This window comes from Mustelus asterias, chromosome 24, assembly GCF_964213995.1.
Source record: "Mustelus asterias chromosome 24, sMusAst1.hap1.1, whole genome shotgun sequence".
In the NCBI taxonomy this organism is placed as follows: domain Eukaryota; kingdom Metazoa; phylum Chordata; class Chondrichthyes; order Carcharhiniformes; family Triakidae; genus Mustelus; species Mustelus asterias.
In genome coordinates, this window is record NC_135824.1 from 14,557,021 (window position 1) to 14,584,031 (window position 27,011).

General features: G+C 47.1%; 1 protein-coding gene across 1 annotated transcript in view; it reads left to right on the forward strand.

Moving 5' to 3' along the window:
* The window catches only part of LOC144511044 (NT-3 growth factor receptor-like), an 826,965-nt gene that overhangs the window by 428,320 nt on the left and 371,634 nt on the right, over nucleotides 1–27,011 (forward strand). Inside the window, exon 9 of the mRNA XM_078241014.1 lies at nucleotides 25,112–25,182. Within this exon, the coding sequence (XP_078097140.1) occupies nucleotides 25,112–25,182 (71 nt within the window). The remainder of the gene's footprint in view (nucleotides 1–25,111; nucleotides 25,183–27,011) is intronic.

Below are 27,011 nucleotides of genomic sequence, written 5' to 3' on the forward strand. Positions count from 1 at the left end.
ATGGTCGGTGCAGGCTTGGAGGGCCGAAGGGCCTGTTCCTGTGCTGTAATTTTCTTTGTTCTTTGTATTTGGTATCTGAGGTTTGAAGGCATTTTGAAACCTCGTAATCATCACGCATTGTAGTCCATGTTCTGAGGAAGGGTTCTGATCCAGTTCAGAAGGGTCATCGCCAAGCATTTTTCCAGCACCTTCTGTTTTTGTTCCAGATTGGCCTCTCCTTGGAAAATGTAAACTGGATGTGGGAGTGCACTTATTTCAAAATGGAAGCTAATTTCTCCCTCCCTCCTGACGTGGCATCTTCGATTAGTTGAGATTTTTGATAGATTTGCAATGGTAGCAGAACAGAAATTGGAACTCAAGCAACAATGTTGTCATCCGCCCCACTAAATCCCTGCCTACTCCCTGCCCAGTGCTATCCCACAGCTATCTCACCCTTCAACCCAACCTAACCTGCTCTATCTCATCTCTCCGCTTGCTCATCTTATATTTCAGTATTCTGTCCTCTGCTCCTCTTTTTCTATCCCATTCCTACTCCTCGCATTCTGTCTCTCCCCTAGCCTGGCCTCTTAATGCACCTTGTCTTCTCCCCTTCTTCTCTCTCTTCCTCAGCCATTTTCCGATCATAACTATCCTCTTCTATACCTTCTCCCACCATCCCCCTTTCCCTTCTCTTCATTTTCTCCATCACACCACTCATTGGGGAAGGGGGGGGGGGGGGGGGGAGGTATTGAGGGGATGCAATTCTCCCAGTGAAGGCCGTATAGCTGGCTTCCCATTGGGTGCTTCGGCCTCCACGCGTCTCCGCCCGCCGGAGTTCCAGCATCGTCAGCTCCGCGCCGGAAATCGGGCGGGCGGAGACGCTTGGGCACTTTGTGATTTACTCCAGTTTTTATGCAAACTCGGCACTTAGAATTTTTTGGGAGAATCCCACCCATTGTCTCGTTACCCTTCTCCTCTTCCCCGCTCCATTCCGCCTTCCCTCTCTTCTGCCTGTACAGAGTGAGTGGTTGGGGTCCGGAATGCCCTACCTGGAAGCGTGGTGGAGGCAGGTTCAATCGAGGCATTCAAGAGCGTATTAGCTGACTATTTGAATAGAAGCAATGTGCAGGGGTACACACATAACAATGCCCTGACTCCAACTGCAGCCTCACAGCCTCGGGGATGCACACCCTCTCTCCCAATAGGCCCAGGTTCATGTGCTCCATTGGTTCCGACTTGGCCACATGGCCTGTGAAGGATCGGGCATTGAAGGGGCCATGCTACCACAATAGCTAATTTCGGAAACTGATCAGTTAGTCTACAACAGTCTCGAACATAAAGCGCAGAAAGAAAAATCTCAGTAAAACATTTTGGGAACCAGAGGTCCAAAATAATTTGTTCTTCCCAAACATGCTGCACTTATTCCGTCCTAAATTACTCATCATCTATATTCCAAAATTTCATTTTTAAAAGAAATCTATCCAATTTGTATTTGAATGAATAAATACTCTCTGCTTCCAGCATCTCCCTAGATAACCCCTTTTCCACAGATCTACCACTTAGTCACGAAGAATGGCTCCACAGGTTAACTTTGTATTTGCTGCTCACTACTCCACAGCTCCACTTCTCACTTCAAATGCAGACTGCGGACGGAATTTTACCGGCCCATCTGCTCGAAGTTCGTACGATCCCGACCAAGGCCAACGGGGAATGCTGTTCTCCGAGCCTTGCCCGCCCCCGGAATCGGGGCGGGCGTGCCGGTAAAATTCCGGCCTGTGTGTCCTTGTGTTCGACTGCTTTTGACAAGGTGAAACTGTTTATCACAATTTTCCGTATCTAGTCTCTTTAGAGTCCTAACAATGGTGACCCCATCCCCTTACGTAGAACATGATCTGGAGATGCCGGCGTTGGACTGGGGTAGGCACAGTGAGAAGTCTCACAACACCAGGTTAAAGTCCAACAGGTTTATTTGGAATCACGAGCTTTCAAAGCGCTGCTCCTTCATTAGGTGAGTGATGAAGGAGCAGGGCCCCGAAAGCTTGTGATTCAAAATAGACCTGTTGGACTTTAACCTGGTGTTGTGAGACTTCTTAGTGTACGTAGAATTTAGAACAGTGCAGCACAGGAACAGGCCCTTTGGCCCACAATGTCGTGCTGAACATGGCGCCAAATTAAACTAATCCCTTCTGTGTGCCCGTAGTCCATATCCCTCTATTCCTTGCATATTCATGTGCTTATCTAAAAGCCCCTTAAACACCCTGATTGTATCTGTCTCTACCACAACCCCTGCCAGTGCATTCCAGACACCTATCATGCTCAGCATAAAAAACTAGCCCCTCACTTCTCCCTTGAACTTTTCCCCTTTACCTTAAATGCATGGCCCCTAACAGTAGTCATAGCAGTGAAAACCTGCCCACTTTGGGGTCGTCAGTCCTGAGAATCCATTCATCCTCGGAATCCTTCTGGTTGTCATCTCCTCCGTCCACTCAGCAGCTGCCAAAACTGTACACATGGGCTGAAAAGTTCCCGCCGTATCTGCCAGGATGTTCCACTCCTGCTGTTGGCGAGGCTGCAGCGTCCCCCCCCCCCCGCCCCCCACACCCCCCCCCCCCCCCCCCCCGCCCACCCCCCGGCCCCCCCGCCGTGGGCTCCCTGTAGGGCACGAACAATAGAAATCACCCCATTGTCAGCGACTGGAAGATGCCACCACCAGCCAATAGCGGGTCACCTCCGCCACCTTAAAGCTAATTATTGTCAATGGACGGAATTTTCTGCTGTTTTTGACTAAATGTCAACTCCGGCAGGAAAAGTGGTGTTTTTCCGTTAACTTTGCACTTGCTGCTCACCACCACCTGTCGGCTCCACTGCCGGCTTTTCCCACCATCCTTTCTGACAGCTGGTCAAAAAACATCCTGTAGGTAGTTCCACCACCTCACGCTGGCAGAGTGGGATTAGACTGAGCCTGGCCCCACCACCAGCTTCAGTCCTGACCTAAAAATAAGAATAAAAATAAGCGAGAGGTTTCTCCATGCCGCCGCCACGGACATGGGAACATCAACAACAGTGGGCGGCACGGTAGCACCGTGGTTAGCACTGCTGCTTCACAGCTCCAGGGACCTGGGTTCGATTCCCGGCTTGGGTCACTGTCTGTGTGGAGTTTGCACATTCTCCTCGTGTCTGCGTGGGTTTCCTCCGGGTGCTCCGGTTTCCTCCCACAGTCCAAAGATGTGCGGGTTAGGTTGATTGGCCATGCTAAAAAATTGCCCTTAGTGTCCTGGGATGCGTAGGTTAAAGGGATTAGTGGGTAAATATCTAGGGATATGGGAGTAGGGCCTGGGTGGGATTGTGGTCAGTGCTGACTCGATGGGCCGAATGGCCTCTTTCTGTGCTGTAGGGTTTCTAAGATTTCTAAGAGATCACCCTCCCATGCACAGGGCTCCCCACTGCCCCCCTCTTCCAGCTCCACAAACTAGACACAGGGTTCCCCCTTCCCCCCACCCTTCCCCCCACCCTTCCCCCTCCCCCCCCACCCTTCCCCCTCCCCCCCACCCTTCCCCCTTCCCCCCCACCTTCCCCCTTCCCCGTACCCTTCCCCTCACCCCCACCCTTCTTCCCACCCTCACCCTTCCCCCCCATCCTTCCCCCCACCCTTCCCCCCACTTTTCCCCCTTCCCCCCATCCTTTCCCCATACCCTTCTCCTCACCCGCACCCTTCTCCCCACCCCCACCCTTACCCCCCTACCTTTCCCCCCAACCCTTCCCCCCACCCTTCTCCCGTACCCTTCCCCTCAACCCCACCCGTCTCCCCCACCCTTCCCCCCACCCCCACCCTTCCTCCCACCCTTTCCCCCTTCCCCCACCCCCAACCTTCTGCCCCACTTTTCCCTCACCCCACCCTTTCTCCTTTCCTCCGCCCTTCCCCCCACCCTTCTCCCCCCACCCTTCCCTCCAAACCCACCCTTCTCCCCTTCCTCCCATCCTTCCCCTTCCCCCCACCCTTTCTCCTACCCTTCTCTCCCCACCCTTCCCCCACCCCTACCTTTCCCTCACCATCCTTCTCCCCAACCTCCCCCCACCCACCCCCTCACCCCCACCCCTCTCCACACCCATTGTCCTCCACACTCGCCGACATTGCTAGTATACTGCTCGGGTATGGTCCTCTTGCCCCGGGGGCTGTACTTACCTGCGCGCACCCAGTGGGTCCCCGATTGTCAAAAACTGTTATAAATCCCCGCTGGTGTGATGTTAATCCTAATGTGGGGAGATAATACAACAGGAAAGCCCATGAATGATATAAAAATGTTTGGTAATGGGGTTCCTGACCTTTCACGGCGGGAACTCCATTACGTCATGGGGGGGAGGGGGGGTGCGGCGTGGATGGGAGGCAGGGACAATCGGAATGGGAAATCCTGACAGCATAAAAGCTGTTTGGGATTCCTGTTGGATTCTCCGCCCTTGCCGCCATTGCCGAATACGGAGGAAGAAAATCCATCCCAAAATGCACCAAAGCTTCTCAACTAGAGGGACACCATTGGCTTGATTCCAGCCAACATTGATGTGACAGTTATCACTCAAAGTGTATGTTTGGTTTGGGAAGTGGGAATATCTCACACTTATGGAGGTTAAGGCACAATGACAGGAATTTTACATTGAATCCACGCTATACCAGACCTGGGAGTGTTCGATTCATCTACTATCACTGGCTTGGATATCTTTGATGTCATAGCGAAGAGAGACATGAATCGAACCTGTGCTGTGTCTAAACTGTAAGTGTTCGATGGGACTGCGTACAGGGAGTTTGGTGCTTTCTCTAATCCTTGCGGTACCTAATCTTGGCGCAGATTGTGTCAATGTATTCTAATCCAGCAACAGCGTCCGAAACCTCAGTGAGAACAATAATTAAAAGGAAAATAATGGGATGAAAATAAGTCAAGAAGATTAGGATAATTGTGATACTCCAGATCCTGGGTATTACTTTAAATCCAGGGATGAGACGCGACCTTTCGAGTTTTATGAAATTATCTTTTGTTTGCGGCTGGCAGGTTATCACAAAACAGAGTGGCAGCCACCCAGGACTGGAGCTGGGTGCGGAGTTGCAGAATGCGAGGTTCTGTTTCTTACTGTAGCCCTGGGTGCGCTGAATTAACATGCTGAGTCGCTGGCAGAGGTAGCACAATCCTGCATTGTGTAAGCACGGAATCTGGGCAGAATCATGCCGGGGTTTCTCAAGGTTGAACATTTTATGGTGATAGTGATGGAGGAATTTCATTAGATATTCCTTAATTGTTTAGTAATGAATGTATAGCCAGATGTTTCGCAGCTGTATCCTCGTGAGTGCTCCTCAGATCCCACACCCTGCACAATTTCCCCGGTTTGTCAATTTGAAAACTAAAGACTTATCTTCTAGATATCCATTATACGGCTATTTTTAAATATCATTTTGAACTCCGTATAGACTGCTAGCCAGCTGGTATCATTGCTCAAACCTACAGCAAATTACAAAAGGGCTGATTTGGGAATATTTGTTAAATGGTGTGGGATCAATCAACATATTTAGCATTCATTGTTCTCCTGAAAGGGAAATGTTTTAAATGCTTTTAAATTTTAAACCATTGTAAATAATTAAGGAAGAAGTTGTGTTGAAATTGCTAAATTAGTAATTTGCTTTTGTTTTCACAGTGCGGTAAGGGGATGCAATACTGGAGGGACAGGGAAGGAAGGTTCTATAATAGTGGGAGAGGGGACGAGGGTAAAATACCTGGGAGACTGGGTAGGGCAGCAATTAGTGTACTGGATCACTGACCTTAACTTTGAAGGGTTTTGGATGAATGTTGTATGCCTGGTGCTTATTAATGTTCCATACAAGCTAAAACGGAGATAAGCTGAATGGGAGCTTCAGAGCATGGATAGAAAACTGGTTGGGAGGCAGGGAATTGAGATAGAAAGGACGCACTTAGATTTATGAGCTGCAGAATCGAAGGGGCAACATGGTGGCGCATGCTGCCTCTCAGTGCCAAGGACCCGGGTTCATTCTGGCCTTGGGTCACTGTCTGTGTGGAGTTTGCACGTTCTCCCCCTTTCTGCGTGGGTTCCCCTGGGTGTTCCGGTTTCCTCCCACAGTCCAAAGGTTTGTGGGTTAGGTATTTAAAGGTTGATTGGCCATGCTAAATTGTCCCTTAGTGTCAGGTGGGATTAGCAGGGTAAATACACGGGGTTCCAGGATTAGGAGCTGGGTGGGATTGTTGTCGGTGCAGACTCGATGGGCCGAATGGCCTCCTTCTGCACTGTAGGGATTCTATGATTGGTGCTCTTCACTTAAAAATGACCTTGATTAGGAACTGAGGGGAGAATCATCAGGCTGGATTTCACATGTTGGGGGGAGCAAGGGGAATCCGCACACTGCCCACACTCTATCCCCATCCCCGCCCCGAGGGAAAGTCATTCCAAACAGAACGACTTTTAAAAAGTCTATTCTATGACGCACTTGGGACGGGCTTAAAGTTGGACCTCTGCCTCTCAGTGGACAGGAAGTCCCTCCCTCAAGAAGCTGCCCAGCAGTGCTGGGGCTCACTAGTGGGCATAACCGGGACTGCTAGTGGCACAGGAAGTAGAGTGATGGCCACCGAGGGTCCTGAGGGTTTAGGACGGGTACGGGTCTGAGAGCCTGGGGAGTGAGGGAGAGTGGGGGTGGGAGAGCCTGGTTCTGGAGAGTAGAATGAAGGGGGGGGGGCGTTGGAAGTAATGTCTTTTGATGAGGGGAGGGGGAAGACGTGACCCCAATGTGCACCCACCCCTCCCCAATTGATGTGTCCCTCCTCTCCTTCCTGCCTTTTTCAAAGAAGCTCCTTCAACACAACGGAACTCTGCCCTGCCAGTCCCTGGCATTTGATGGCAGTGAAGATACTTTAAGGCCCTTAATTCGGTGTGCACATCTTCATGTGTTGCTGCCCAAATAAACCACAATTTATTGTTGAATAATACCAGGCAACTTTGAGTAAGAAAGACTGCTTAGGTCCAAACTTCACTTTCAAAGGATGAACGGACCTCGATGGGAATTTGAAAGTTGTGAATCGAAAGATGGAAAGGGGCTTACTAGAGGGCACAACCTCAGGCTAAAGGAACGATCCTTTAAAACAGAGATGAGGAGGAATTTCTTTAGCCAGAGAGTGGTGAATCTGTGGAACTCTTTGCCGCAGAAGGCTGTGGAGGCCAGGTCATTGAGTGTCTTTAAGACAGAGATAGATAGGTTCTTGATTGATAAGGGGATCAGGGGTTATGGGGAAAAGGCAGGAGAATGGGGATGAGAAAAAAAATCAGCCATGATTGAATGGCGGAGCAGACTCGATGGGCCGAGTGGCCTAATTCTGCTCCTCTGTCTTATGATCTTATGGTTGGTTTAGCTCAGTTAGCTGGATAGCTGGTTAGTGATGCAGAGTGATGTCAACAGTGTGTGTTCAATTCCCATACCGGCTGAGGTTACTAATGAAGGACCTGCCTTCTCAACCTTGTTGCTAGCCTGAGTTGTTATGACCCTCAGGTTAAATCACCACCAGTCAGCTCTCCTCCACGAGCCTATGGTCGTCTGGGACCAGTTTAAAGTTTATTTATTAGTGTCGTAAGTAGGCTTATATTAGTACTGCAATGAAGTTACTGTGAAAAACCCTAGTCGCCACCCTCCGGCGCCTGTTCAGGTACACTGAGGGAGAATTTAGTATGGCCAATGCACCTAATCAACACGTCTTTTGGATTGTGGGAGGAAACCAGAGCACTCAGAGGAAACCCATGCAGACACAGGGAGAATGTGAAGACTCGACACAGATGGTGACCCAAACCAGGAATTGAACTCAGGTCCCTGGCACTGTGAGGCAGCACTGTGCCACCGTGCACCGCCCCCCCCCCCCTCCCCCCCGCACTATGATGACTTTATTGAAAGAAGTGGTCCAAAGTTAAGAAACGTTTGAACTTGCACTTGGGGGTGAATTTTACATGAGACTAGGTGGCAGAAGTAAGTGTGTCAGCCGGATAGCCACGTGCTAGGAATTGAATCCCTTTGCCGGGTTTTGAAGTCCTTTGACATCAATGAAATCAGGTTTTAATTAGGCTTCCTGGTGTTCTAGCTTTGAGGCTCTGTACATCTGAAATGAGGTGTGATCTCACCTTGGTGCAGCCTGGGAGGTATTTAAAGCTTCGACTGAGTACTCCAATTTTGCTTCAGTGGGAGGAGACCAGCCCAGTAACATAGGACTTGAAATAAAAGTGAGTGGAATAATGGCCTGTGGGTGGATGCGAATCATTCTGCTGTGCAACTCAGAGGCTGTGATGTGTTTTGTCTACTGGAAAGCTGGTCAATGGTCATTATGATTAATACATGAGTTAAAACTACAAAGCAAAGAGCCATTTTCTTTTTACATAGCTCTTTACTGATTTCCAGAATCAAGTTTTTTTAATCATTCATGGGACATGTCATTGCTGGCTGGCCAACATTTATTGCCCATTCCTACTTGCCCTTGAACTGAGTGTCTTGCTGGACCATTTCAGAGGGCAGTTGAGAGTCAATCACATTGCTGTGGTTCTGGAGTACCATGTAGGCCAGACCAAGTAAGGACGGCAGATTTCCTTCCCGAAAGGGCATTAGTGAACCAGATGGGTTTTTCCGACAACTGACAATGGTTTTATGGTCATCAGTAGATTCTTAATTCCAGATATTTTTTATTGAATTCAAATTCCACCGTCTGTCGTGGCGGGATTCGAACCCGCTGAGTTTCTGGATTAATGATCTGGATTAATTCTGGATTAATAGTCTAATGGTAATGCCACTGGGCCATTGCCTCCCCTTAATCTCAGAACGAATGATGTTTATAGCGCGGAGGGGAGAATCATAGAAACCCTATGGGCCCCATTCGGCCCATCGAGTCTTGCATCAACCGCAATCTGACCCAGGCCCTAATCCCATAACCCCACATATCTACTCTGCTAATCTGCTGACACTAGGATCAATTTAACATGGCCAGTCAACCTAATCTTTGGAGTGTGGGAGGAAACCGGAGCACCCGGAGGAAACCCATGCAGACACGGGGAGAATGTGCAAACTCCACACAGACAGTGACCCGAGGCCGGAATTGAACCCGGAACCCTGGCGCTGTGAGGCAGCAGAGCTAACCACTGTGCCACCGTGCATTTTAGTTAGAACATAGAACATAGAAAAAATACAGCACAAACAGGCCCTTTGGCCCACAAGTTGCACCGGTCATGTCCCTACCTACCCCGGCTTATATATTGGCTTACCTATAACCCTCAATCCTATTACGTTCCATGTACTCATCCAGAAGTCTCTTAAAAGACCCTATCGAGTTTGCCTCCATCACCACTGACGGCAGCCAATTCCACTCACCCACCATCCTCTGAGTGAAAAACTTACCCCTAACATCTCCTCTGTACCTACTCCCTAGCACCTTAAACCTGTGTCCTCTCGTAGCAGCCATTTCAGCCCTGAGAATCCACCCGATCTATACCTCTCAACATCTTGTACACCTCTATCAGGTCACCTCTCACCCTTCATCTCTCCAAGGAGAAAAGACTGACCTCCCTCAACCTATCCTCATAAGGCATGCCAACCAATCCAGGCAACATCCTTGTAAATCTTCTCTGCACCCTTTCAATAATTTCTACATCCCTCCTGTAATGAGGCGACCAGAACTGAGCACAGTACTCTAAGTGGGGTCTGATGAGGATCTTTTAAAGCTGCATCATTATCTTCCGACTCCTAAACTCAATCCCTCGATTGATGAAGGCCAGCACACCATATGCCTTCTTAACCACGTCCTATGGACCCGGACTCCAAGGTCCTTCTGATCCTCTACAGTGCTAAGAGTCTTACCCTTGATATTATACTCCTTCATCCCATTTGACCTGCCAAAATGGACCACTACACATTTATCCGGGTTGAAGTCCATCTGCCACTTCTCCGCCCAGTCTTGCATCCTATCTATGTCACGCTGCAGCTTCTGACATCCCTCCAACCTATCCACAATACCACCAACCTTCGTGTCGTCGGCAAACTTACCAACCCATCCCTCCACTTCCTCATCCAGGTCATTTATGAAAATGAGAAACAGCAAGGGTCCCAGAACAGATCCCTGGGGCACACCACTGGTGACCGACATTAGTTGTTGGATTGGAGGAGGTTACAGAGTTGTGGATGGGGCCAGATTCAGGTTACTTTTCAATAATTGGGACTTAACTTGCCTTTTAAAGGCCACGTGCTTTGAAATGGATAATTCCCAGTATTTACAAGTGACATTATTGCTTATTTACACTGTTCAATACATTTGAATACATTTGACTCTCGGAGTGGGGGAGCGGGAGAGGGGAAGGGGTCTTGTGACGCAGAGGTGAACGTCCCTACCTCTAGACCAATAGCCCTGGGTTCAAGTCCCACTTCATGACTCAATGGCCACAGAAGATGCGTTCATAACGTGGCCTAACAGCCTTCGATAATCAGCCTGTAAATCTTTCCAACGGGTGGAATTTTACCGGCACGTCCGCCCAAGGTTCGTTCAATCCTGCCCGAGGCCAACGGAGAATGCTGCTCTCCGAGCCTCGCCCACCCTCGGAATCAGGGCGGGCTTGCCGGTAAAATCCTGGCCAATATGTCTGATTGGCAAGCCGGAATGGTCAGAGAGTGAGAAGACAGTTTGCGTCACCAAGCATAATGATGGACCAGTCTAATGGAAGTCCATGGTCGCCAGCACCCTCTTAGGGCCTGGTGCCTAGAGGGCGAGGGGGAGGTTCACAGTGAGATACTGTTATCACGCAACTTTTGGGTGGAACAGAACTTTCTGATTTCCATGTTGAACTGCACACGCGGGAGTTACGGGAAATTGCTGTTTGATTTGCACCTAAATAACGGCAAGCAATACTGATTCTTCCGTAAAATCCAGCCCATAATTTCCATCGACAGAGGCCATTTCCAGAGGGGGTGAGTTTCTCCATTTATAATGGAGTGGCTGCAGGTGGAGTGAGAAGGCATCACTTACCTTATTCGCAGGTGATAGGTCCATTCGCTCAAAGCTGCAAACAACATGAACAAAATGTCGGCACTGGGAGTGCTTCGTTTTGCTGCTACATTCGATTGGAGGAATCCAGTAAAGTGACCAAAATGATACAGGTTCCGAAGAAGAGTCACGTGGACTCTCAAAATTCACTCCGTTTCTCTCTCTAAACCTGCCGGGTTTTTCCAGCAATTTCTACTTTTCTTTCAAACAACACAGTGTTTGGTGTCTAAGATCTGAGGGCACAGCCTCAGAGTAAAGGGACAACCCTTCAGAACTGAGATGAGGAGGAATTTCTTCAGCCAGAAGGTGGTGAATCTGTGGAATTCATTGCCACATAAAGCTGTGCAGGCCTTTCTGCAAGTATACTCACTGAGTGTATTTAAGACAGAGATAGATAGGTTCTTGATTGGTAAGGTGATCAAAGGCTACGGGGAAAAGGCGGGAGAATGGGGTTGAGAAACATATCAGTCATAATTGAATGGCGGAACAGACTCAATAGGCCGAATGGCCTAATTCTGCCCCTATATCCTATGGTCTCATGCAGCCAGACATCAATCTGGTCCTTTTCTGGCCAAGGGTTGTCTTTATTGTCCTTATCATAGAATCATAGAAACCCTACAGTGCAGAAGGAGGCCATTCGGCCCATCGAGTCTGCACTGACCACAATCCCACCCAGGCCCTACCGGCTTATGCTATTGGGCAGCCCTGGATTGTAAAGGGGGATATGATGTGACTGCGGAACTCCAACTGAAAGAACAGCAGTTATCAGGAGACACTGAGAAATACCACACATTGAATCCGTACAGTGCAGAAAGAGGCCATTCGGCCCATTGAACCTGCACAGACAACTACCTCGCCGAGGCCCTCACCCCACATATTTACAGTGCTAATCCCCCTGACACTAAGGATCAATTTAGCATGGCCAATCAACCTAACCCGCACATCTTTGGGCTGTGGGAAGAAACCGGAGCACCCGGAAGAAACCCACACAGACACGGGGAGAACGTGCAAACTCCACACAGACAGTGACCCGAGGCACGAATCGAACCCGGATCCCTGGCGCTGTGAGACAGCAGTGCTAACCACTGTGCCACCGTGCCATCCTATATCTGCAGAAAAGTACAGAATGGTGTTCAATGAAGGCAGGGGCCACGTGAGGCTATGTAAGGTCTGCAACTTCAATCGCTGCTGAACTGCATCGAAGTACGAGGGAAAAGGCCGAGCTTTGGTGCTAAACTGAATGCTTAAACTGTGTGGGAGAGTGAAAAGGCCCAAAGTCTTTCATTCCCGCAGCTTGATACGAGGTCAGTGCTACAAAGGCGTCTGCTTACTCATGCATTGTTCTCAAGAGACTGCTGCACCAGATCCATTTTATATTCACAGTGCGGTTCAGAGAAAGGGCCTCAGCACTTCCACCATTATCGGAAACAGCCACGAGCCTGGAATAATCTCTTTCACCTGGAAGCAGCGAAGCCCAATTGGGAAGACCTGGTTTTTTTTTATTGGTTGATGTGGAGAGATTCCAACAGCTTTAGCTAAAGAATAAGGAAGTAGGTACGAGTTTCAAGCTGTTTATAGCCGGCAGTGTCAAGTGGAGGCATCGTTGCAAACCAGCAAATGCTCCAAAACCAACCTTCTTTTCAATATAAAGAACCGACAAATGCTTCTTGCAAGGGTTGCCAGCCCTGGATGGGTGTATTCTGGATTGTGGCAGTGACCTTTTCCTCTCCAACTTCCCGCCCCCTGTTGGTGATCCTAAATAAAGCTCTTCGTGAAGTGCTGCCAATCCGAGAACATACAAACTCTTTGGGGTAAATTTTCCAGTCCCGCCATGGGAATTGTTGTGGAAAATCTGACAGATCATTGAAAGGTCCATTGAGCTTGGGAGCCCGTAACTTCCTCTGAGTGGCAATCAGTGGCAGATTGGCGCACCGTACCCAAAGAACAAAAAACATTACAGCACAGGAACAGGCCCTTTGGCCCTCCAAGCCTGCACCGACCATGCTGCCCGACTTAACTAAAACCCCCTACCCTTCCGTGGACCATATCCCTCTATTCCCATCCTATTCATGTATTTGTCAAGACGCCCCTTAAAAGTCACTATCGTATCTGCTTCCACTACCTTCCCCGGCAGCGAGTTCCAGGCACCCACTGCCCTCTGTGTAAAAAACTTGCCTCGTACATCTCCTTTAAACCTTGCCCCTCACACCTTCAACCTGTGCCCCCTAGTAATTGACTCTTCCACCCTGGGAAAAAGCTTCTGACTATCCCACTAAGAAGCTCTTAGAGCGTCGGTCTTTCCCGACCTTCCTGACTCAGGCCATGAGAGACCCGAGAAGCGAATCTCGTCCCTGGCTCCTGCAGGAAAAAGAACAAGCCCCCTTTTTATGGCAGTAGCTGTGGAGGTTGGGGGGGTTTAGACATGGTGGAGAGTGGGTGGGGGGTGCGGTGGAGGGTACAAGCATTCGGGGGGAGAGGAGATGAACATTCGTGGGGGTAGGAGTTCAGCTACTGGGAGTGTGGAGAGGTCGGACATTGGGGGGAGGGAGTCGGATGTCGGGGTGGAGTTGGACATGGGGGGTAGTCAGACATCAGAGGAGAGGAGTCAGACATTGGGGGTGGGAGGGAGTTGGAATTGGGGTGCGGGCTGGGGCGAGGGATCAGGTTGGGTTGGGGCAGGAGGTCCCCTGGGGGTCTCATGTGGGACTGCATTGGGGTGCCTAAAATAGTTACTATTACTATAAACCCATCTGCTTCACTAATGTCCCTTTAGGGAAGGAAATCTGCCTTCCTTACCTGGTGTGGTCTACATGTGACTCCAGAGCCACAGCATTGTGGTTGACTCTCAACTGCCCTTCAAAGACAACTATGGATGGACAATAAATGCTGGCCAGCCAGCGCTGCTCCATATCCCATGAATGAAAAAAAACCTCTGAAGTTAGAAGTGCTTTTTTCCTTCTAACTCTTTCAGAGTGAGTACGAGGGTAAAACTGCAATTGCCATCCAAAGCTAGTGATCTAAATCACTTTGTTGGATGGTTCCCAGCCCAGCGCAATTGTCCAGGGGAAGTTAGCGCTTCTGAACAATTGCTGGGTAAACCCTTACCTTGAAACTTCCAAGTGGGATTCCCCAGCGCATCATTAGTATATCCCCCGATTCCGACACTGGGGAGCCAGGAAGTTATGGCCCAATATACTATCTCACGTACAAGTCCAAAGATGTGCAGGTTAGGAGGGTTGACCGTGCTAAATTGTCCCTTAGTGTCAGGGGGACTAGCTAGGGTAAATGCGTGCGGTTATTGGCGATGGGGCTTGGGTGGGATTATGGTCAGTGCAGATTGGATGGGCAGAATGGCCTCCTTCTGCACTGTAGGATTCTATGAAGACACTCCAAGCTGATTTACAAAGGATTAATATAGGGGGACAGTAATTAAACCAGGTGAGATGAGTGAAGCCACGATCAAAACAGTGGGTTTAGAGAGGGTTTTTTAAGAAGAGCAGAATGAACAGATGGAGTTCCTGTGAGCTAGATAAGGCAGTTGAAGACTCCACCATCAATGGTGGGACAACATTGGAGAGGGGAGGAGTGCTGAAGAGACTGCAGAACTCATGGGGAGGGGGTAAGCTCAGAAGAAAGGTTGAGGTTGTAGAGACAGGAAGAATTAAGGGGCTGGGAAATTCGAAGAGAAACAATAATTGTAGATTGGACATCTTTGTGAAAGCAGTCTATGGGAGTGAGTAAAGACAGGTGATGGGCAAGAGGGACGTACTGTACAATAGCGGCGAAGGATTCGTGAGGGTTTCCAGAACCAGGAGTTATAGTTTGAGGATTAGGGGTAAACCTTTTAGAACAGAGGTGAGGAAAAATTTCTTCACCCAGAGAGTGGCGAATATGCGGAATTCATGACCACAGAAAGTAGTTGAAACCAAAACATCTGATTTCAAGGGGAAATTGGATATAGCTCTTGGGGTTCAAAGGATCAAGGGATATGGGGGGGAAGGGAGGATCAGGATATTGAATTTGATGATCAGCCATAATCAAAATGAATGGCATTTGGAGCAGGTTTGAAGGGCCAAATGGCCTACTCTTGCTTCTAGTTTCTATGTTAATCAAGGGTGAGAGGGTTAGCGAGGAGAGTGTTGAAGTAATCAATTCTGGCTGCGGTAAGTGTGAGGATAAGGCAAATCCAGTCCGGCGCTTCTTTCAAGTCTCCTGCCTGCTTGGTGTTTTAATGAAAACACAAAAGTCCTATCTGATATTCAAACAAAGCTCCTGCCGCAGAGAGACAGCTGAAGCACACTGTCTCAGCAAATATAATCCACCCTATGCAGCTCATCTTAATTCATCTCATTTGAATTGTTTTAATGTTCACAGCTGTGCAGATTGTGACTGCATCCGTTTATCGCTTATGACACAATCCTATCCTTCAGAATCCCACGGCTACATTTTCCCTCTCAGAATGATTTCATCCTCTGTTCCACCTCCGATAATGCCGGGACATCTTCCGTTTTTCTGGGGCAGACCTGCCCTCCCGAAATGTAACGATAAAAAGCAGGAGAGTTGGGAGTCTCAGGCAAATGCACAAAATACTGAAAGTGCACTGCAGATCAGATAGAAACAGATCGGCCCATCATGTCTGAGCCAGCTCTTTGAAAGCTGCCCGGTTTAGTCCCACATTCTGGATTTTTCCTCATAAACATGTCTCCTTCATTGACATTTTCCAATCCTATGGAATCTGATTCCACCATCTTTACGGGTAGTGCATTTTCTTTTTAATTCCATCATGGAATGTGGGCGTCGCTGGCTATCCCAGCATTTGTTGCCCATCCCTGAGGGCATTTAAGAGTCAACCACACTGCTGTGGATCCGGAGTCACATGTAGGCCAGACCAGGTAAGGACGGCAGATTTCCTTCCCTCAAGGACATTATAGTGAAACAGATAGGTTTTTACGGCAAGCAACAATGGTTTCATGGTCATCATTAGATTTTTAATTCCAGATTTCTTTTGCTGGAATTCAAGTTTCACTATCTGCCATGGTGGGATTTGAACTCAGGTCCCCAGAGCATTACCCTGGATCTCTGAATTACTAATCCAGTGACAATAGCACTGCACCACTGACTCCCCAATTCCAGATCTTAAAACACCTCTGGCTGTGATTTTACGGTTTCGCCGGAAGTTGGTTGACTTGAGGTTGGCCAGCCGCAATCCTGACCTCTGTGTGAACCCGTTTCTCCTCATTTCCTTTTTCATTTACTCACTATGGGCAGTGGTTGGCGCTGTTGCCTCACAGGATCTGGGACCCTGGTTCGATTCCGGGCTTGGGTCACCGTCTGTGTGGAGTTTACACATTCTCCCCATCTCTGTGTGGGTTTCCTCCGAGTGCTCTGGTTCCCTCCCACACTCCAAAGATGTACAATTTTTGTGACTGTGTCTTTCCAGCACACTAGTTTTACACACTCGTTAAATTCCATTCTTTCCTTGTGAGACATTGGAGAGGGAGCATTCATCTGGATCACACCTTAGTGTTATGAATTTGCATATGTCAGGTTAAAACTGTGTTGTTTGAAAATGTAAATAGTGAAAAGAAATGCTAAGAAACAAACAAAAGACATCATATGGCACTGTCTCTTTAAAAAACCATATGTCTTCCTGTGGATTTTAAACTGCAGAAGCAGATTTACAACATTTGCATCCAAAGCAGCAGTCAAGGTTTCAACATAACAAAACAGGCTTTTTTGATTTGATTTGATCTGATTTATTATTGTCACATGTATTAACATACAGTGAAAAGTATTGTTTCTTGCGCGCTAGGCAGACAAGACATACCGTTCACAGAGAAGGAAAGGAGAGGGTGCAGAATGTAGTGTTACAGTCAAAGTTAGGGTGTAGAGAAAGATCAACTTAATGAGAATGAAGTTTTAGAAGCATAGAACGAGAGTAAAAGGTAGAATTAGAAGGTATGCTGGGCACAGCTTGCAAGAAGTTGCCTCGTTCCGCCGCCATCTTGGACTGAGATCGTGCTGCTGAGTTTTAAGGAAAGACGCAGAGACACAGGACCAATGGAATTCAAATGTAAGGTTTGTTGACAGCCTCAAGCCACTCAGATTGCAGGAATACTGTGAGACTTCCAACAGACGCCTGGTATTACATTATTTGAGAGTGACTATATTCTATAAGGATTTATTTCATTATTCCTGAATGAGTCTTGTAATATTCAAACAGCATTCTATTGGGGAGTATATTCAGTTTGTTAATTGCTTTAATAAGGTTGGCACCAGTTTTAAAATAAAGACCTATTGATTGTTCATGATAGAGAGTGTCAGATCCTGCTTTAATTTACCAAAACCAGTAGCATCCAACTACCTCACGCACATTCGTATAAGATTACGAGGTGAGGCATCCCTTTGGATGGTTCCAAAATTGCAGAGGAGAGAATCACCTCCGCGCTGTAACATTAGTCTCAGATGATGGATTAGCAGGAGATATAGCGCAATGATGGGATAGACAGTGCCATGTTCTCAACACCCCGTGCCCACCTGAGGTGGAACATTCCATCCAGCCACAACCAGGAATGAAGAAACCTCTCATGATGGTAATTGTCAATTTGGTGTCAGACAATTATATGGCATTAACCTTCAGTCAGCACGACCATTCCTAATTATGCTTCTAGGCTTGAAGAGTTGCTGTATTTATTTTGGATATTTAGGGGAGGCGGTGGCCTCATGGTATTATCGCTATTCTTTTAACCCAGAAACTCAGCTAATGTTCTGGGGACCTGGGTTTGAATCCCGCCATGGCAGATGTTAGAATTTGGATTCAATAAAAAATATCTAGCTCATGTAGATTTCAGCAAAGCCTTTGACAAGGTCCCACATGGGAGACTTGTAAAGAAGGTAAATTCACATGGGATACAAAATTGGATTCAAAATTGGCTCAGCTGTGGGAGACAGAGGGTGATGACAGAAGGCTGCTTTAGTGACTGGAAGCCAGTGTCCAGTGATGTACCACAAGGATCTGTGTTGGGCCCCGCAAGGATTGGGCGGGTGGTTAACAGTGAGGCGGAGTGTCTTGGGCTACAAGAAGAATGTATCCTGGGTCCTGAAACTCCATAAAGGTAACTATGATGGTATGAGGCATGAATTGGCCATGATGGACTGGGAAACATTACTGAAAGGAAAGACAGTGGACAGGTATTGGCAGGCATTTAAAGAACAAATAGGTAAACTCCAGAAGTTGATTATTTCTGTTTGGCACAAGCGTAGTAAGGGAATTGTGGCCAAGCCATGGCTTACAAGCGAAATTAGAGATAGTATAAGATTCAAGGAAGAAGTATACCAATTGACAAGAAAAAGCAATAGGCCTGAGGATTGGGAGCAGTTTAAAATTCAGCAAAGGAGGACCAAGGGATTGATTAAGAAGGGAAAAATAGAGTATGAAAGTAAGCTAGCAGGGAACATAAAAACTGACTTTAAAAGTTTCTATAGATATGTAAAGAGAAAAAGATTGACAAAAACGGCCCCTTGCAGTCAGAAACGGGCAAATTCGTAACAGGGAATAAAGAAATGGCTGTGGAATTACATTTTTGCTTTACTTCAGTCTTCACAAAGCAAGACATGAATAATGTAGCAGAAGTGCTGAGAGAAACATGTTTTAGTGAGGAGCTGAAGGAAATCAGCATTAGCAGAGAAATGGTTTTGGGGAAATTGAAGGGATTGAAGGTGGATAAATCTTCAGGTCCTGACAATCTTCATCCCAGAGTACTTAAGGAAGTGGTTCTGGAAATAGTAGATTCATTGGTGGTTATTTTCCAAAAATCTTTGGACTCTGGAACAGTGCCTACAGATTGGAGGTTAGCTAATGTAAGCCCGCTATTCAAAAAGGGAGATAGAGAGAAAACAGTGAACTATCGACCAGTGAGCCTAACGTCAGTACTGGGGAAGTTGATAGAGTCTATTATCAAGGATTTTGTAACTTGGCATTTGGAAGGCAGTGGTATAATCAGACAAAGTCAGCATGGATTTACACAAGGGAAATCATGCTTGACGAATCTATTGAAATTTTTTGAGGATGTAACTAATAGAGTTGACTGAGGAGAACCAGTGAATGTGGTTTGTTTAGACTTTCAGAAGGTTTTCGACAAAGTCTCACATAATAGCCTACGATGTAAAGTTAAAGCACATGGGACTCCAGGTAATGTCTTGAGATGGATAGAAAGCTGGTTAGCAGATAGGAAGCAAAGAGTTGGCATAAACGGCCCTTTTTCTGATTGGCAGTCAGTGATTAGTGGGGTTCCGCAGAGATCTGTGCTAGGGCCCCAACTGTTCACATTATATATTAGTGATTTGGATGAGGAAACTGAATGTATTATCTCCAAATTTGCAGATGATACAAAGTTGGGTGGGAGGGTGAGCTGTGAGGAGGATGCAGAGATGCTTCAGCGTGATTTGGACAGGCTGAGTGTGTGGGCATTTGAATGGCAGATGCAGTATAATGTGGATAAATGTGAGGTTATCCACTTTGGTAGAATAGTAGGAAGACAGATTATTACTTGAATGGGTGTAAATTGAGAGAGGCGGATACTCAATGAGACCTTGGAGTCCTTGTGATCAGTCGCTGAAAGTAAACACACAGGTACAGCAGGCAGTAAAGAAGGCAAATGGTATGTTGGCCTTCATAGCGAGCGGATTTGAGTATAGGGATAGGGATGTTTTGCTGCAATTGTATAGAGTGTTGGTGAGGCCATACCTGGAGTATTGTGTGCCATTTTGGTGTCCTTATCTGAGGAAGGATGTCCTTGCTATAGAGGAAGTACAGCGAAGGTTTACCAGGCTGATTCCTGGGTTGGCAGGTCTGTCATATGAGGAGAGACTAAATCGGTTAATATTATATTCAGTGGAGTTTAGAAGAGTGAGAGGGGATCTCATAGAAACTTATAAAATTATAACAGGGTTAGACAGGGTAGATTCAGAAAGAATGGTCCCAATGGTGGAGGAGTCCAGAATTAGGGGGGGTCACAGTTTGAGGATAGGGGGTAAACCTTTTAAAACTGAGGTGAGGAGAAATTTCTTCACCCTGAGGGTGGCGAATGTGTGGAATTCACTGCCACCGAATGTAGTTGAGACAAGACATTGTCTGATTTCAAGAAGAAATTAGATATAGTTCGTGGGGCTAAAGGGACTAAAGGATATGAGCGGAAGGGGGGATCATGATATTGAATTTGATGTCAACCATGGTCATGGTTGAATGGCGGAGCAGGCTCAAAGGGCTTCTAGTTTCTATGTTTCTATGTAAGATATAGATGGAATGGTCAAATGGGCAGATAAGTGGCAGCTGGAAATCAACCCTGAAAAGTGTGAGGTGATACACTTTGGAAGGAGTAATTTGACAAGAAAGTATTTAATGAATGGTAGGACACTAGGAAGTTCTGTGGAACAAAGGGACCTTGGCGTGTTTGTCCACAGATCTCTGAAAGTGGAAGGGCATGTTACTAGGGTGGTGAAAAAAGCATATGAAACACTTGCCCTTACCAATCAAGGCATAGATTACAAAAGCAGGGAAGTCATGTCTAGTTGTGGTGAGGCCACAGCTAGAGTACTGGGTGCAGTTCTGGTCGCCACTTTATCGGAAGGATGTGATTGCACTGGAGGGGTTGCAGAGGAGATTTACCAGGATTCTGCCTGGAAAAGAGAGGTTGCATAGGCTTGGGATGTTTTCATTGGAGCAGAGAAGACTGAGAGGTGACGTGATCGAGGTGTACAAGATTATGAGGGATATGGACAGAGTGGATAAGGAACTGCTGTTCCCCTTAGTTGAAGGGTCAGTCACAAGGGGACATAGGTTCAAGGTGAGGGGCAAGAGGTTTGGTGGGGTGTGAAGAAAAACCTTTTTACCCAGAGGGTGGTGACGGTCTGGGATGTGTTGCCTGGGAGGGTGGTAGAGGCGGGTTGCCTCACATCCCTTAAAAAGTATCTGGATGAGCACTTGGCACGTCATAGCATTTACGGCTATGGGCCAAGTGTCGGCAGATGCGATTAGGTGGGAGTTCAGGTGTTTCTAATGTGTTGGTGTGGAATTGATGGGCCGAAGGGCCTCTTCTGTGCTGTATGATTCTATGATTCTAAAATATCTGGAATTTAAGAATCTACTGATTGTCGATTGTTGGAAAAACCCATCTGATTCACCAATGTTCTTTAGGGAAGGAAATCTCCTGTCCTTACTAGGTCTGGCCTACATGTGACTCCAGATCCAGGGCAATGTGGTTGACTCTCAACTGCCCTCTGCAATGGCTGAACAAGCCACTCAGTTCAAGGGTAACGAGGATGGGCAATAAATGCTGGCCAGCCAGCAACGCCATGTCCCACGAATGAATTAAAAAACATATACTTTTAAGGCAGAAAGAACCCTTTTTGCCTCTCTTCATGAATAAAAACTGACAAGGTAGGACGTGGATCAGAAGTCACTGCATCCCAAGGGATGTATTGTAGATCTGCCTTTGCCTCATGAAGTTTTTGTGTGATGGGTACAGCTTCCTGTTGGCACTGGCCTGAGAGCTGTGCCAGTGCTGAGATCTTTCAAAAGGAAAGCATAACCCATGAATTAAAAGCTCTCCGCCTCCAGAGAGTTAGACTTGTATTAAAAGATTGATTGAACATATCTTTAAGGAGCAATGGGTGGACCTGGCCCAGCAGATAGGCCACGTGCTGCCGTGCCAAGTGTCACCATCTCTGCTGCAGTGCACTTGAAAGCCACAGCTTGCAAAATGGAGAACCTCAATGAGCAGTTGGTAATAAATTTGTGGCCCTGTGCGTGAGAGATTTAACTGCATTCCCTCAGCATGAACCCAATGCTAAATTACCTCAGGCCATCTCTTGCAAACTAACAATTTCCCTTTTCTCTTTCGTCTCTGCAGAAATCCTGGAGAACCCCTTTTACAGTAAGTACCTTTTTGTTATTAAGCTTGGATTGGTTGGTTCTTTGAAGAGAATTGACGTTAGTGTGCTGCATGCTCCAGAGAGGCTACTTGCTCTGTCGCTCCGTGTGCCAAGGCATAGAGGTCACAATAAAATGAAGGACTTTCGCAGGGATATTAATTACTAAATTGGCACCATCCCAATCTAGTGGCATCACCTGCCAGGGACACAATGATTTGTTGATGCATAACATTCTACAAAAATCATTATCCATCACTTGCTCATGATGGTGGTATCCTTTTAATAAATGAATGCAGCTAATATTATATAAGTTTAAGAAAATGGCAAAGATGCAGGAGTGTGGGGTGTAAGAGAACAAGACAATGCCATGATTACAGATTTCTCAAATTACTATTTCCTCAACCTCTCCAAGCCGCTCTCAACTTGAGGGTTGTTGCCGACTTGATGCAATTCTACAGTAACTGCTTGCGTTCACTACATATCTTGTGATTCCTCCCATTAATAAGCGGTTTGCTCTCCAGGGAAGAAGGGCTCATTGTACCGGCTGAAGTTTCCTTCCTTTGTTAGTCAGATGCATTCATCATAGAATCCCTACAGTGCAGAAAAGGGCCAATCAACCCATCGAGTCTGCACCAATTCTCTGAAAGGGCAGCCAACCCAGGCACACCCCTCTGCCTTATCCCTGTAACCCCCACACATTTACCATAGCTAATCCACCTAATCTACACATACTTGGACACTAAGGGGAAATTTTGCATAGCCAATCCACCTAACCTCTTTGGAGTGCGGGAGGAAACCGGAGCACCCACAGGAAACACATACAGACACGGGGAGAATGTGCAAACTCCACACAGACTGTCACCCAAGGCCAAAATCGAACCCGGGTCCCTGGCACTGTGAGGCAGCAATGCTAACCACTGTGCCACCGTGCCACATTCCTGTCAATTTGCAAAGGAAAGATCATTGATATCTATTGAAATGCCACAAGTGGAGAGTGAGGCGAGAGGCAACAAATCAGTCAAAAGCACATTGATGTGATCGTGGGGAGCATTCAGCGAGTGTTCAGGCAGGAGGACAGTGATGCAAAGGAACAAGATATGTACTGTCAGCCAACTTACAGTGGGAACAGTTTCTAACCTGCGCTGTATCTGACCTGGGAGTACTTCAGGAGACAACACAAATCTGTATCTAACTTGTGCTGCACCTGATCCCGAAATGTTTGTTGAGACGATGCAGATGGAGCTGAGCTCCGTATCTAATCCGTCTGTATCTCACCCACGCGTGCCAAATGGGACAGTAATTCCCTGATACTTGAAGGATAAGTCTGCTCAAATTATTCAGGAACAGTTGACTTGTTGTCAAGAATCATCTAATTACTGCAAAGACCTGGATCTTGAAAGTTCCACCCAATATGGGTTTGACAAAACAGCGTGCTACCTGGGGATCTGTGCGAGCCTACTCCTGTCAGAACTGTTGATCAAAATGTCCAATTATCATCAGCAGTACTGCATATCCGTGTGCAAGTTACAGTGGGTCCGACCCCCGGGTTTGAGGGGAAACCACTTTAAGCTCAGGCCAGTTACAAGCCTCTATTGCCAGTCCAGTGCCCCACGCTTTCTTTCTGTGTTACATTAGAAGCCTCACTACAGCCCATTAAAGAGAGAACTGCTGGAGTTAAGAACTGCATTCATACAATGCAGCAAAGGCCTTTCAACCCATCGAGCCTGCACCGACAATATCCACCAGTAAAGGGGCTCATTCCATTTTCCTGCACTTGTCCCATTTCCTTGAATGTTATGATACTTCATCCAAATATTTTTTAAAGTTTGTATGGTATCCAGCCTCCACTATTTTCCCAGGCAGTGCATTTCAGATTCCCACCACCTTCTGAGTGAAAAATAGGGTGGCGGGGCATGGTGGTTAGCACTGCTGCCTCACAGTGCCAAGGACTCCTGTTCGATTCCCGCCTTGCGTGACTGTTTCCATCAGTAGGAGAGACTCGGATCCATGGGCACAGTCTCAGAGTAAAGAGATGACACTTTGGAACCAAGGTGTGGAGGAATTTCTTCAGCCAGAGGGTGGTGAATCTGTGGAATTCATTGCCACAGAAGGTCATTGAGTGTATTTAAGAAAGAGACAGATAGGTTCTTGATTGGTAAAGGGATCAAAGGTTACAGGGAAAAGATGAAAGATGGAGTTGAAAAACTTATCAGCCATGATTGAATGGTAGAGCAGACTGGATGGACCTAATGGCCTAATTCTGCTCCTATACCTTCTGGTCTTATGCACTTTCTATGTGGAGCTTGCATGTTCTCTCCGTGTCTGCGTGGGTTTTCTCTGGGTGCTTTGGTTTCCTCCCACAATCCAAAGATGTGGATTGGCCATGCTAAATTGCCCTTTGGTGTAAAGGGATTAGCAGGATAAATATGTGGGGTTATGGGGATCGTGTCTGGGTGGGATTGTTGTTGTTGTTCCCTTATTTGCGGAAGGATATATTGGCCTTGGAGGGAGTGCAGAGAAGGTTCACCAGGTTGATACCGGAGATGAGGGGTGTTGATTATGAGGAGAGACTGAGCAGATTGGGTTTGTACTCGTTGGAACTTAGAAGGCTGAGGGGGGATCTTATAGAGACCTATAAGATAATGAAGGGGCTGGATAGGGTAGAGGTGGAGAGATTCTTTCCACTCAGAAAGGAAGCTCGAACTAGAGGGCACAGCCTCAAAATAAAGGGGGGCCAGTTTAGGACAGAGTTGAGGAGGAACTTCTTCTCTCAGAGGGTGGTGAATCTCTGGAATTCTCTGCCCACTGAAGTGATGGAGGCTACCTCGTTAAATATGTTTAAATCACGGACAGATGGATTCCTGATCGGTATGGGAATTAGGGGTTATAGGGATCAGGCAGGTAAGTGGAACCGATCCACTTCAGATCAGCCATGATCTTATTGAATGGCGGGGCAGGCTCGAGGGGCTAGATGGCCTACTCCTGCTCCTATTTCTAATGTTCTTATGTTCTTATGGTGTAGGCAGAATGGCCTCCTTCTGCACTGTAGGGATTCTGTGATTCTATGAACCTCCACTGGGGATTGTTTGTGAGTGCTGACTTGATTCTCTGGCACTCTGAGTAACCAATGCAATCTCTGTCTCTAGTTCCATCATTTGAAGTGACGACGGGCCCTCCAGTCAGCGTAACCCACAAGCCGGAGGGAGACACGTTTGGTGTGAGTACCTCTTTAAACAGAATTACTGTGCTGTCACTTAGCTGAGAGATGTCAGGCCCATTGATTATCCTTCGGACTCAAGGCAGTGAGTGGGATCTGCTCAGGTGCGTTCTTCCCTACAGACGTTCAAGGACAAAGCACTTGAAGCCGCTCTTTTTACCTCACCAGTCGTTCTGTAAATGTGAAATGTCAGCTTGGATCTTCCCGTTGATGCTTGCTGGTGAAGTGGTTCTGATATCGAGTCGTGTTAGCTTCCCCCAGGAGTTACCCAATTGTCCAGTTTAATGGGTTGAAAAGGGCATTTTGTCAATAGACCTGAGGATCACAGGCTGCAGGACGCACATTAATGCGAGCAGGCCCCACTTCGAGAAATTGAACCATTGCTGCTCACACCTCTCTTTTCACTTTGTTTTCCCTTCATTTGTTTTCCAAGTTTTCCGACATTTCAATTCAATAACCAGACAATTTTCTCTCTTCCCTCATTTTTGTATTACGGGGAGAGCAGATGCCAAAAGTTAATTCACGGGGAGTGGTTGTTGTCAGCCCAGGGCTGAATCCAGGTTACGTAGGTTTGCAAAGGATATCTGGCACAGGAGCAAACCATTCAGCCTGCTGCCATTCATTGTCCTCCATCTAAATCTATCATCGTAACCATTGTTACGGTTCAGGTCAGAAACTCCAAAGTGTTTTATGAAGCCCGCCTAGATCATAAGTTTTGCATCTTGAATTTGGCTAGGATAAGCATGATATGTTCCACTTCAGGTATGATTCAAAAGACCCACTAGGGAGCTTTTATCAAGCAAAGTGTATTTAAGAATATAGTTAACATGTATAGAAAGAAAATTAGCAAGAACTTTTATCCATTGCAACCAAGAAACAATCGTGATAATGTATGACCCTTAACAAAGATCTCTACAATGTTCCAATCAAACCAATCCCATAGACAAGGACCCTTTCCACAGGTTTAACACCACACAGACTAATGCTCACGTGATACTGGGATCGAGGCTGTTAGTTGGATTCTGCAGTCAAATGCTCTTGAGACTCAGAACAGTTTGAAGATAAGACAACTTCCCAAAACACCAGAGACACTCTGGCCCAGCCCCCAACAACAGCAGTTTTTCTCCCTTCAGGAAAACAAGAATTTGTTTTCAGCTAACCAACAGAATTTTCTGAACAACAGGGAGAGAGGGAAAACACTTCTTTTTAGCTTGCTGTCCCTTCTAAAACTCAAACCCAAACCTGCAGCTCAGAACTGAAAATGAAACTGTAAACGCACTGACAAAAAAGGTCCAAAAACACATGACCGTCCTCCTCACAATGCAGGATCGTAAAACTAATCTCAGAGTAAACACAAACAACACCTATTAAGCCACTTAAGTAGCAATAAAAGGACCCATCGTAGTCAACCCAGCAACATAATGACATCAGCTGTGAGCTGAGAAACGCTGACTGTGAGAGCTGCAGAGATCATGATTTTTAAAAAAAATCTCTTAAAGGTACACTAACGTCACACCACCTATTCCCACCCCCCTCATCTGCTTGTCTGGTTTCAGTTTAAATGGACGGCATGGTAGCACACTATCTATCCTGGGGATGTTGGTGCAGTTAACCAACTGCATTTGGTGCAGTTAACCGCCCAACTTCAGTCTCTCTGTAAACTTTCCTACCTTGACCTCTTGCTCTGCAACTGCTACACACTTGACCAACAGTGAGACAGGGTGGCATGGTGGCACAGCGGTTAGCACTGCTGCCTCACAGAGCCAGGAACCCGAGTTTGATTCCAGTCTTGGGTGACTGTCTGTGTGGCGTTTGCACATTCTTCCCAG